This window comes from Pygoscelis adeliae, unplaced genomic scaffold, assembly GCF_000699105.1.
Source record: "Pygoscelis adeliae isolate BGI_AS28 unplaced genomic scaffold, ASM69910v1 Scaffold241, whole genome shotgun sequence".
NCBI lineage: Eukaryota > Metazoa > Chordata > Aves > Sphenisciformes > Spheniscidae > Pygoscelis > Pygoscelis adeliae.
In genome coordinates this window covers 2469881-2483431 of record NW_008824056.1, presented here as the reverse complement: position 1 = coordinate 2483431, position 13551 = coordinate 2469881, and the positions used below count along the sequence as shown (strand labels likewise).

Genomic DNA, 13551 nt, shown 5'->3' with positions numbered 1-13551 from the left:
CTATTCACAGCTAAGGGAAATGGATAGAGGATACCATACCAAGAAATATCTCGATCACATTTTTTCTTTAAGACATAATTAGCGCTTTTTTGGGTTCTGAGCTGCAGCTCTTACTCTGAGGGAAACTTTACGTATACCCAGGTAGCAACTGCCCAGAGCCGGTGTCCCCATCTTTAATTGAAGAGTGATGGATTTGTAGTGAACAAGCTGAAAGCCAGTGCTAGGTGCACGGGAGCTTTGGGAGCTCTGCTCTCTGTGTCACGGGCACACACCAAAAGGTGCGTCGCTCAGAAACGCTGTGGCCTTTACAGTCAGACAGGCTGAGCAGTTCTATTTAGGAATGGAAAAACAAGAACCCTTAATGTGTTGTATCGTACATAAACTTTCAAGAAGAATGTTTGAAGGGCTGGTAATCAGCCGTTTGGGTGCTTGATCTTGTTACAGCAAACTGTCAGCATAAGTCAATGAGCAATGGCCATCCTGTCCACGGTTTGCTTACAGGGGAGGGGAATCTGATAAAGAGGCAGAAACAGTGAGCTACAAAAATGTAAAAAATTCCAAACAGCAGACAATCATTACATTTTTCAGTACTGAGAAATAATTTGGCACGTTCTATACAGGTTTCACAGAAAAATGTTTAGCTTTCAGAGAAGCTATTTTCACTGTAAGCTGTCATTAGCTTTCAGCCTTATAAATCTTAGAGAGTCTTACGAGATATGTAGATGCACACTTAGCTGTGCACAGATTTTGTTTGTTGTAGGAAAAAACTTAGCGCAATTTGTTTTACTGGAATTGTATGTGAAGCTTTCACGTTGTTATAGCACTAGTAGAAGAAAGCCATGTAAAAACCCTACAGTTCCCCACCTATTTTGCAGTTAGAACATGTCTGCACAGAAATACCCTGTTTTGCATATGCATTGTCAACCTGGAGTTTTAGGAGTTCATCCTGAAGATCTGCTTGCTCTGCAATAAAAGCATGAGGAAAAGCAGTCTCATACTGTGTTAATCTCAAAATGTTTTTCCTTCCACAGGGTCTCTCCCATTGCATTACTTTGATTCTCCTTGCTTTGCTACAGAGCTATGTGTGTCTGTTGGAGACTGTGTTTTAACACAGTTAAGCCCATATTAGAAATACCTAAGTCATGTATCAGAAGCCAGCCTTTTTTCAAGTGCCTGTGGAATTTGTTTTCCAGTCTTCAAAATTTTACAGACCTTTAACTTTTTAGGATATTGACCAGTATGTGATTACTTTTAAAAGAGCTCAGCATGCTAGTGGATAATCTTTATCGTGTTTAGAGTGTATGTTGATTTTCAGATTCTCTTTACTTTGCTCTGCATTAGCTTAGAACTACTGCAAACATTTTTTCATTATCAGTTTTCACTATAACACATGCAACATACAGAGTTATAATAAAATTAACTAATCCTCTGGGTTTTACCACCTTTAAAATAATTTACTCATAAAGAAAAGGTTTTCCATGTCTTTGTACTTTCTTGGAGGTCACAGATCTTTGGAGTAGGGAGAACCGTGTTACAGTATTTGACTTGAAAAGAGATTGAAGTGGGAATGAATGCTCGAATTGTGAGGTTTTGTACTGAGAAATATCTTTTGGGGTATTTGTTTCATACAATGTGCAGCAACAGTATCTGGGGGTTTGATTCAGGACGTGGATTTGTAGGTGCAATATAACCCCAGAACCGTGAGTCCAACTCCTCACTCCAAAAGGATAATATAAACAATATCAATCGCTAAATGCACTTTTCTCAGAAATGACAGCTTTATTAGGCACTGAAATTCAGAATTGTAAGACTACGTCTTGATAAGAAAAAGCAAATGTCCCTAGAGCAGCATTAAAAATATATTCATGAAGAAATTCACTCAAAAAATCATGCCTATGGTGCTGCCTGCAAATACTATAAATAATAACACAGCTTGGTATTTCAGAGAGATGATTTCCTCATGATTTCACACATTGTTTTCAAATAAAGTAGATAGTAGCTTGTTGTTACGGAACAAAATGACTACATACCAGGAAAGTGGGGTGATCTGTTACTAGTTTTTTTTCACTAGAGTGTGTATTTTTTGTAATCCTTGTGTTTACTTTCAGTCCCTTTGTACTGGTCATTTATTTTGCTTAGTGCTAGTTTTCCTTCTGACTAGTTCTGTCTTGTATCACTGGAATCTGACATTTGTGTTGTTGTGCTATTGTTATATGCGTTTTCTTGAGTCACGTGGGTGCCCGTGCACTAGCCGCTGATGCAGTGGGCTATGGAAGGTCAGCTTTAGTTAGTACATCGAGCTTCTCATGGTGGGCTGCAGCTTGGGTGGGAAGACATGGGTTATTAAAATATACCTCCTACACAGAATAGCTCTTTTCCTCCTGTACTCATATTCTAACTGTAATGATTTTGTATGCTGTTGATGCAAGTAGGGAACACACTGTTAAACCTTCTATGGATTTGCTGTGATAGTGTTGTCTTCACAAAATTTTCATCTTTATTAGTGTGGTTCTATGACAGTTTTTAGAGAACCATGTGCAGGGAACTGGCAAGATGTTCCTTTTCGGTAGTAAGTTCTCAGTGTAAAGGGGAAGAAAGCTGTCTGGAGCCATTCCTACTGCAGGCAGGTCTGCTGTGGTAGGGACAGCCGCCTTCGGGGTGAATTGACCCCGAAATGAGTCGGACAAAACCTGTGCTGGTTGGGGCTTGGTCTGGGGGTGCTGGGGGAGTTGCAAAAAGAATGATTTTTGTGTCCAAAGAATTTTAAAAGTAGCTCATGGAGTTGCATTTTTAAGACATTTGATTTGACTTTTGGGACTATTCTATATCTTTATATGATCACTTATTGAAAACAAAGCAAGCAATCTAAATTTACCCAAACAGCAGTGGATCAGATCCCCTGACTGTGACCCTGTAGGAACAGACACAGTGTCCTTTCGTCTATGTCAGGAAAGCTTCAATAATACTTCAATAATACTTCAAACTCTGCTTGGCACTTCACAGACCCAAATGCAATTAATTGATGATGATAAACACTAAGAACAGCTACGCATCTGTACCTCCTATTGAGAAATGAAGGATCATTCCAGCTGATCATAATTTTTTTTAAGTGGGAACTCTTCAGTAGTTTTCTGTGAAAGTAGTATAATAAAACTCTTCAGCAACTGTACCAGTAAGAGTGTGAAATAGCTAGCAAAATTGCAGCCTTTTTCAAGCAAATCGGTATTCATAAAATCATATAGATGTTTAGAATAGTTGTCACTTGATGTGGCAAATTTCAGATACAGTACTTTGTCTACAGTATTAATGTGCCAAAGTTTTAAAAATAAACTGTAGATTTCAAGTATCAGCTTGATTTATGTTTACTGTTAAGAATTCAAAGAAAGTATTTTATATAGTCTCAAAAGCTGCATTTCCAGTTGCCAAAGATTAGTAACTGTTAATGAATAGCAGTAAGCTGACAACTTGTAAAGAGATTATAAAAGTAGAAAACTAATTATGTAAACAGCATTATTTTGGAAATATGTTAATCCCAGTTCTAAAAAAGGTACTTTTGTAGGGAATGAATATTACTGTGATTTCTTTCAATTTCTATGAATTTCTTAAGTTCTTGATTGCTAATACACCAGTGGTTGTCTAATGATCAGCAGAGCTTTAGAACTCCATGCTTTACTTGAGAATTTTCTTTAATTTGATGTCTCTCTCTTAACACTGACTAATGAAACGGCATTAGAAATTGTCTGCTGAGCTGTTCCACAGTCACTGTTAAACATGACTTTGTAAAGTGTAGAGGAACTGCACTTTTATTTTCTCCTTTAGATAAAGGGTGTACTCTGGTTCTTAATGTCTAATGCCCTGTTGTTGTTAGGTCCTTTTGAAAGCGCCAGTCACTTTACATGAAGTCGCGTATTAGCATTGGTTTTTGTAGCAGCAATATAGCTACTCGAAAAAAAGCCAGTATTCCTCAGTGTAGGCTCCATAATTGTGAAATCACGTTTCCTTTTCATATTATGCTAGTTCTCTTCTGCTGCACGTGATGAAAGATACTTGAACTCTCTGGTGGACTGGCAGCAGATGCTCCTCATCTGGAGCCATTTACATTTTCTTTTCTTCCCTGAAGCACTGACTTTCACAAGAATAACCTTTTGAATAGTATGTGGCTGCTTCATCAAATATGGTTGTATGATGTATTTACTTAGTATGCTCAAAATGTCAAGGATATGTATATTGATTTCGGTACAATTCGTGCATACTGAATAAATACCACTGGACTAGGAAGACTGCTGGGTTTGAGTTTTTGTCTTTCTGTGCTGAAGACCATGTTTTTTTCACCACTGTCCACGGAAACTTTTGAAGAGTTCCTTTGCCCTCACAGCTCTTTGTACTTGCTCCTGTGTTGTGCCCGCTTCAAACTCAAGGGACATCCTTATGGTCACGGGGTTGTATGACACAACCGGACCGAGGGTATCTCTGAGGAGGACTATGCCAACTGTAGTTCTGACTGTTTTGTTATCTCTGAATGATCATCTTCAAATGGATTACAAAAGGTGAGAATTCTTTGTTTTTCTTGTTCTTTCTAGGGGACATGAGTTTTGGGTAGATTTGAATGTTATGAAATTATATGAAACTGTTGAGTTTGACCAAATGCGGCGGCTTTCCACACCTTCCTGCCCCAGCTCCAGCTCCAACTACTACACGGTCTGGAAGTACTTCTGCAGGGACCACTTTGGCTGGAGAGAATACTCTGAGGTATTTAGCATGTTCCAGAATCCTGCTTTTGGGTTGTAACCCAAAACTCTGTGTACAGTATATACTATAAACTATATGTACGTTTTTAGTGTGTTTCCTCTTTGAACATTCAGGAAAATTACCTAGACCTATTGTTGAGGAAGATAATCAAGAAGGTCAGCGTTGAACTGAAAAAGCAGTGAAAGGAGAACTCCGCTCTGCGGGACTGCACCTTGAATTATCCCTGAAAACATCAGAGACTTAGAGGCTGACCAAATTGTCAAATTTGAGAGCAAACTGGCCCGTGTCAGTATCAAGAGAGTCCTTTCTAATCCCTAGAAATTTGGTTTTAGGACAGAGGGGACAGCTTTCTGCAGCCTTAACACCACTGCCGTTTAGCTTTTCAGTTTTTGGTTTATTTCCTTGTCCCCAAAGATGATGTAACGCAGGACGTGAGCCTTCAGAGTCACTGGATACAGCCCTTTGCTGTCTCGTAGGCTGCACCGTACACTGCTGCAGCTGGACGGTCCCACAGCTGCCAGCCCCTGCTCCCTAGGGACCTTTTCCTAAATGTCTAGTTTAAATCTGTTCACCGATGGTTTATGCACACTCATTCTAATGTCACCACTGCCCTTTGGTCTTTAATGCCAAGGTTTTCCATATCAGGTTGTAAATAGGCCTTTTCTCTTCCAATTCTTTAACCCCAATTATAGGCATAGAAGTCATATCCACTGTCGAACAGGATTGTGCTAGCAAAACCAGAATACTTCTATTCATTCAAGTAAGCTCTCTGATAAGCCTTTTAAATACCTGCGGTAGTTAAGAGCTCATCTTTGGCTGGCCAGAGCTGTACATAATATTTTGAATAAAACCTCATCAGTGTCTTACAATTTTGGCAGTACCAGAAATACCTGCACCAGCGTAAATTAGATCACGCTCATCTTTTTTCATGCGTCATGCTGACTTTATAAGCGTGGTAGGAAGGTATACCTCTCTTTATAAGGCAGAGCACTGTATACAGTTTGGGGCTTTGCAAATGAAAAAAAAAAACGCAAGAACTGGAGAGAGTCTGGAAGAAAGCACCACAAATAACAAGAAGTTTAGGATGTTTGACCTGTGAGGAGAAGTTAAAAGAACTGGGTTTCTCTAGCATAGAAAAGAAAAAAAAAAGATGAGAATATATTAATATATGAAAGATTATTCTACAGCAGACTTCTGCTTTTCACATTCAGCAGGCAAAGACAAAAAGTAAGTAATTTGTGGCAAGGGAGCTGTAGGTTAGATATTGGGAATAACATTTGACGTGTAAAAATATGATAGCACCAGCACCAATTACGCAGGAAAGTTGTGAAACCTGCCTTGTTGGCAGATCTTACAAACAGGTAACAGAACATTTTTCAGTGGACTAAATGTACTTTTGCCTCAGAGCAGGAGAAAGAGAGGAGAGGGGAAGGGAGTAGAGAGAGGCATTCTTTGAGATCTCTGGCAAAAATACTGATTTTTAAACATGTAATTTGTCATGTGTATGTTTTTGTTTTCTCAATTTTCTTGAAACAGCCTGTTGTAAGATTGATAGAAGAAGCCAGCTGCCGGGGTCTGAAAGAGGTTCGGTTTGTTACCTGGCATAATCAGTATATCTTAAACATCAAAGATGGATTCCAGCAAAATGCGTGTTTCAGAAGAGAAATCAAGAGGAGACCCCTTCTTCGCTCATGCGTTGTGCTGATGCCATTTTTACAGTATGTATTCCAGCAAAATGGAAAATTTGCATTTGTTTGTCATGTCGTTCTATCCCTGAGAATTGTATTCCTTAAGATGTGACAAGGAAACAGGCATCACTGGGTAGAAAAATCAGAAGAAATAATAAAAAATCTCAGTCGTGTTGGCAGCTCGCACTTGCCACTTTTCAAGATAAATATTATCTGAGGAACTCTTTACTGCTAGGCTCTGTTTGTTATTTAAAGGTTATAATGTACCTTGTGGATTGCAGAACATCGGAAACACAGACGTACTTCAAGTTTGCCAAAGTATTGTCCAGCTTTCAGCATCTCACCAGCTATAGTGATTGCCAGGCTATCAGTTCTAGGTCCCATAAAAATGAGCATTCAAAAACATTTTATAATTTTCAAGCACAATTAAAGCATGCCGTGTTTTTATTGTCATCTCAGCTGGGGGTGAACACGCTCGCCCATCAAAGGCAGAGTGAGGAAGGTGTTGGCATTGTATTAATTTTTGATTGCAACTCATAAAAATGCCATTTTTGTGATCTCACCAGCACAGCTGGAAACATTATTGTCAAGAGTTCAGTAGTTAGGAACATATTGTCCTGTTAGCAACAGGGTGGAAGTCATCAGTCTGACAGGCAGCTTGGCATGCTGGGCCAATCAAAGGAGCTTTAACTGCTGCAGTAGGGCTAGAATGCTCATTAGCTTGCAGAGGTGTTACCATGTTTAATTGCGAGGTGAACGTGAATTTGGTCAGAGCCTCAAAACACGTGGTGGTTAGAAACATTTTTAGGTACGGTTTTACAGGAAGGAAACCCAAAATTATTAGAGATACTGGGAGGATGCAGGTAAAAAGACCAAGCGTGGACTTTCTGGTTATAGCAATTCTGATTATCATCTTAATGAAGAATAAGGATTTCGAGTGTTCTCCTGATGTTTTGCTACCAGTGACTATTTTACTACAGGGTAAGTCTATAATTTTGAGATATGCTAAAATTATGCAATTCCCACTAATTTTAGTGGACCCTTGAGGGTTCTACACTCCTGAGGGCTTGACCATAACTATTCATGCCAGCTACCAAATCTATAAACTAAGCTCTGAAATGTCTGTTGGTCTGCAGTAAACCTCATTCTTTTATTTTATCTAAAGACCTTGTAATGCTTCCTTAAAAATCCACCAATTCTTAGCAGAGAGCAAAAGAATATTTTAAATATTTATGGAAGCTATCCTTAAGAAGTCAGTGTTTGCCTCCACTTATCATACAATGCTACCTGAGATTTTTTATTTCCCCCCACTACCTGCTTAAATCGGTTATAAAATTGGGAAAGAATACTTGAATAGAAACTGTGGGAAGTGGGTGACAGTGGTTGACAAATGTTGACTTCTTAATGGCTTCCCTTGTATAATGAATGCTTACAAATAATTTACACTAGTCAGAAGACATGAACAAAGTACATCAAAGGATTGCAGTATTTTTATTGTTTGATGTCTTACACGTTAATCCATAACTTATTGTTAATCTGTGCTTGGTCTTCCAGTCCAAGTGTGAGTGAATGAAGTTCTACAGTGTTATTTTCTACCCACTGCCTTTAGGAGGAAAAAAAAAAAATTTAAATGCACACATTGCAGACTGCTATTTTAATAATCATTCTTAGAAAATTCCATCTTCTGGGTTTCTGTTAAACTATTAATAAACAGTGAGAAGAATTTTGAGTTGGAGTCAAATCCATGCAAATAAAGTGAGGTCTCTTTAGCTTTGAACAGCAGGTGAAAGCCATGTGAACACTTTTTTTAAAGAGTATGTCTGCTCTGAAAAGTGAGTGGTGTTACAGTTTACTGTCTCTCTGATGCAAATCAAATGTATCAATTTAAAAATAGACTTTTTTCCTCCAACTTTTTTTCTAGACCTGAGAAGCTCAACCTGCAATCAGAAAATCGCATTAAATTATTTCTGGGTCACACAAAAAAAATCACACACAGTTCTTTCAGGCTCATATATCACTAGCATTAAACATTCTGAAAGGCAGCCTTAATTGACATTTCTGTAGGTAAGATGTGAATAGCAGTAGAATTCTTATTTATCTAGATAATTATGTTGACGCTGCAGAAAAAAGTAGGCTAACAAGCAAGGACAATCAGAAGTTGCTCTGTGATTGTGTTTCCGTACCTTGAGAACAGATTGGCTGGGTGAAGAAGTCACGATTACGCGGCTTTTCAGGCAGCGTCATGCCTGAACAAAAGAAGATTGATTCCTGAAGAGTCACTCTGGGGAAAATGGCTTTGCCTTTAGCAAAGCTTTGAGAGTTTGTTTGTTCTCCAGTAAACTTTCTTTTTACAAAGACAGCGTAGGGAATCGAGTTTGCATGTCGCTCCTGTGTGCGAAATCCAGTTGCATATACGTGGAGAGGCAGGATTTGGCCTTGAATGTTGTCAAACCTCAGCTCGCCCAAGGTGAATACACAAAGAATTCACTTTCCCCATTTTCTCCTAGTCAGAACAGGTTTTCTCCTTATGCTTTGGCAGTGATATGTTATCAGAACACAAGTGACCTGAGAAATTTCATGAACTTTAATGTTCATTAAACTTTAATTTAATGAAATTTAATGAAATTTAATTTAAGGTCATCTGTGGGGTTTAGAGACAAGATTCACCTTGTGTCTTTCCAGCCAGATAGTGGGTACCTCTGACTTCATAGTCTTTCCTAACAAGAGCTGCCTACTTCTGAGTGTACCTTACCCATTTGTATTCATTGTGGGTTGGTCCTGGAGTCAACAGCAGCTTTTCCTATAAAAATACTTTGGTAAAATACTCATCTGGTGAAATTTTGAGATAGTTCCATATATTCTTGCAACTGAAAGGGAACCTCGCCAGCTTGCAGGAGCTGAAGAGCTGTGTACTTAAAGTGTGAAAGCTAGAGCCTGAATCTGCAAGCTTTACATGTTCAAAGTATTTTCATTGACATGAGAGAACTCCAGTAAGTAAGGATTATTCAGTTGAGTAAAGCTTGCTTGTTCAGATTATAATCAGGTGAACGTAAGCCACAAATGCCACACTCTTTATCTAAATTTAGCAGCTTCAAGAGTGAAAAATTCCACAGAGGTGCAGGTATGAATTAAGAACAAAGTCTTGCCACACCACAGTTGGTGTCCTTAACTGGGTTTTACTGGTGTCTGTTCTTTTTTCTGGCATCCGTGCTGCTTTCCTGCCACGGGCATTACAGGCAGCAGGTCCCCTCTTTCACCCCTTCCTGACTTCTTACCTGGCAGCATTCCCAAGAGGAGGGGCTGGTCTGTCACATGAAAATAAGCAACTGCAAATGCAAATCTACATCTGGCCTGTGCAAATGAAAATAAGAGAGCCCTCCTCGGCACGATACTGGGTAGTACTGAAAACATAGCATCTCCTTTTCTACATAATGCAGTGAAATATCTGCAAGTTTTGCCTATAAAATGTTATTAGTTGGGGTTATTCATTATTCATACTGTATGAGAAAGTATATGTTTCTACTCTTTGTATTCTAAGGAAATTAAGTTAAATGTTGCCACATTATTTGTCTTTTCTTATTCTGTATGTTAAAATCACTAACAGTTTATAGCTAACATACAAAATAATTGTATTTGGTAGTGTTCTGCCTGTCTGTAATTTATAACCCCACCCCAGAATGTGAATAATGATGATAGCAGGCTTTTAAACACCACCAAGCAGTAAGATTTCCCTATGTGGAACAGCATCCCTGGAAGTCAAGATTTTGTTATTAGTTTGTATGGATGGAGGAGTTGCCAGAAGTACCTGGCGTGATTGTTTTAAACAAGCATTAAAGATACATAAATTGTTACAGAACTGAAGAGCAGCAATTGCTTAAGATCCATTGGTGATGAAATAAATGTGATTAGAAGCTTTTCTGTTTGTGAATGTTTAAGCACAAACTTTTTCTCTTTCTCCAACTAGGACCTTAGGTGGCAACTCTCCAGTACCTTCTCCATCAGCTGAACCAGCTTCCTCACACGTCTTATCTCCAACTGCTGTTACCTCTCCAAACTTCTATCCTGAAACCTGGATTAGTATGGATCCATCTCAGGACTTCATCCAAGTGCCTGTTCTGAAGGAAGATAAAAGCTATAGAACCATTTATAACCTGTTTCACAAGACTGTGCCAGAGACCAAATACAAAATCTTGAAAATTCTGAGAGTGCAAAATCAGTTTCTTTGGGAGAAATACAAAAGGTAAGGTAATGCAAAAACCATTCTTTTACAATAGCGGAAAAATACCTTAAAATAGGTAATTAGAGCTGCAAAATATAAATTGATCATTAAGTAGAATACATAAACTCCAGATTCTCTGAAGAAAAGGAGCATCTTCAGTTGAACAACTTTATCTGAAAAACACTGAAAAATATCTTATCCTGAAACTTCCTGTGTAAGAGGTTTAATATACCATCTACTGATAACTTCTGTAAAATGTATCTTCACAGAAACTTCAAAATAAATCTAGGATATTTAGTTGAAAAATCTTTCAGTTCACTTTCAAGCCAAATTAGGAGGCATTGTTTTCATCAAAAAATCTCTATGTCGAAGATAGCCATTAGTGCCTTGGTTCCCCAGAACATGGTGACCCAGGGTCTTACAGCGGTCTCGCAAAGACAAACTCCTGTGTCAGTCAGTCCCATTCAAACCAAAGATGCTGTGTCTGAAAGTTACCATCCAGTGACCACTTCGTCACTGATATGAAATTAGATTTGTGGATTCTCTCTCCCTTCTCAAGAAATGCAGAATCAAGGGAGAAGTCGAGGGATGGGCTGTGAGAGCAGAGACTGACATTCTTACAGTATTCATGCTGGTCTAGAGCATCTTCACCCACCCTGTCTCTCAGTAATTCCTCTCTGTGGCCTCTTCTGAAGCTGTAGTGGGATTCAATTTTTGCACAGCCCTTGTTTTCACTCTGAGGAAGATATCATAGAATCATTAAGGTTGGAAGAGACCTCCAAGATCATCGAGTCCAACCGTCAACCCAACACCACCATGCCCACTAAACCATGTCCCTAAGCGCCTCATCTACCCGTCTTTTAAATACTTCCAGGGATGGTGACTCAACCACTTCCCTGGGCAGCCTGGTCCAATGTTTAACTACTCTTTCAGTAAAGAAATTTTTCCTTACATCCAATCTAAACCTCCCCTGGCGCAACTTGAGGCCATTTCCTTCCACATTCAAGGTGAAACACAGGCAAAGATAAGCAAGCACTTCTCAAGCTGCTTTGCCTTTGCTGCTGTGCAGGTGAGAGAGCTCTGCCTCCAGCAGTATCAGCTCAGGTCCTTTCAAAAATATTTATTTCACACAAAAGCTTTATTTGAAAGTGGAAGACCCACTGCTATCCATACAGAAACGTTTTCATATCTCCTCTTACAGCTCTGCTATTCCAGAGGATAATACTGATACTTTAAGAGCTGTAGTGAAAACTGCTTTTCCCTTGCAGATCTGCAATGAATATTCATCTCCACTTTACGTTTTCTATTCCAGGAAAAAGGAATATATGTCAAAAAAAATGACTGGGCTTGACAGGATAATGAACGAAAGGCATTTGTTCCATGGCACCTCCCAGGACGTGGTGGATGGAATCTGCAAGCACAACTTTGACCCGCGCGTCTGTGGGAAGCATGCCACCATGTTTGGACAGGGCAGTTACTTTGCCAGAAAGGCAAGCTATTCCCATAACTTTTCCAAAAGGTCACCCAAAGGAGTTCATTACATGTTCCTGGCGAAAGTACTGACAGGAAGGTACACGGTGGGTAACCACACCATGAGGAGACCTCCACCGGTGAACCCCGGCAGCATTACCAGCGACCTCTATGACTCTTGTGTGGACAATTACTTTGAGCCTCAGATTTTTGTCATTTTTAATGATGATCAGAGCTACCCTTATTTTATTATCCAATATGAAGAAGTTAGCAACACTGTCTCCATTTGAAAACTTGTGCTGCTAAATTATTTGTTTTAATAAACTCTCTTATCTGGCATTGGTAGCAGTTTTTGTGGGGAAAAAAAATTTGGACATTGCGGAACTGATTAAATGACTTGCTTGGAAGGAACTAAATCTCAAAATATAGAAAAGAAGATCTGAAGTGACCAACTGTGCACTTGCTGTTTGATTATGTATGTGCAAATTGTAAATATTTTTCCATTGTTTATAGTTGAAAATCTGTGCCTTTTGTTATAAAACACTGTTTATTTATGTTAGTAAATATTCATGTTTAAAAATGTGTGTGTGTGTGTAATTTCAGTTGCTTTCTGTGCATATTACAGCGGTTAGAAAATTGCTTATGCCTTGATCTCGAAATCTTAAGGATGGCCATTTCTAGATAATTATGAACCAGATAATTTTCATCCCAAATATATTAAATAAGAGATTCTCCCAACCACTATTTTTTATTACTGTATTTCGGAAGGATTGGGGGAGATTACAAAACTAACATTCTGCTCATACTTTGGATTATTAAACAGGACAGCACACATAAATACATCATTTTCTAAAATCAGCCCTAAGTAAAATTAGGAAGAGGAGGTTAGTATGAGGGTTTAAAGCCGGATGGCTTCCCAGCAGCTTATGGAGCATGCAGTTTGTCACTTTTTGCCGCTGTGGCAGGGATGGGAAGGCCACCTGGGCAGCGCCCAGCTGCCAAGAGCCAGGTCTGTGCTATCAAACCCGTGCTCAGCCAGGCACGTGCCACCAGTCCCCATTACGGTCAGACCTCCCCAGTTAAAGGGTGGTAGCTCTGGGGAACGGATTTCTTGGAAAAGAAACCCCAAACAAAGCCTCTTTTTGATGAGGTTTTAAATTGGATCAAGGATGAAAATTACGTTAATGTCACTTAATAAGGCTGATATTAAATGAATTTAAAAATGATTGATAGGTTAAAATAATTGTCAACACCCAATCCTCATTTAATCAGGGTATTTTTTTGTGTTTTCCAGGCAGCTGTGCTTGGCTCAGTGCTCTTCATATCTTTAGCAGTGATACAGAAAAAGAGACGGCAAGTAATGGCTGACGTTTGCAGCTGGCCCAACCAGCCGGGGGAAGACGGTGGAATATGAGAGGCGCTCAT

The 13551-nt window shown here is 39.1% G+C and overlaps 1 protein-coding gene across 1 annotated transcript in view; it reads left to right on the top strand.

Annotated features, from left to right (window-relative positions):
* The window catches only part of TIPARP (TCDD-inducible poly(ADP-ribose) polymerase), a 25882-nt gene extending 13174 nt beyond the window's left edge, over nucleotides 1–12708 (top strand). The window contains exons 3-6 of the mRNA XM_009333940.1: nucleotides 4581–4749; nucleotides 6286–6467; nucleotides 10402–10677; nucleotides 11969–12708. Coding sequence (XP_009332215.1) covers nucleotides 4581–4749; nucleotides 6286–6467; nucleotides 10402–10677; nucleotides 11969–12416 — 1075 coding nt within the window. The 3' untranslated portion in view covers nucleotides 12417–12708. The remainder of the gene's footprint in view (nucleotides 1–4580; nucleotides 4750–6285; nucleotides 6468–10401; nucleotides 10678–11968) is intronic.
* The last annotated feature ends 843 nt before the right edge of the window (nucleotides 12709–13551 follow it).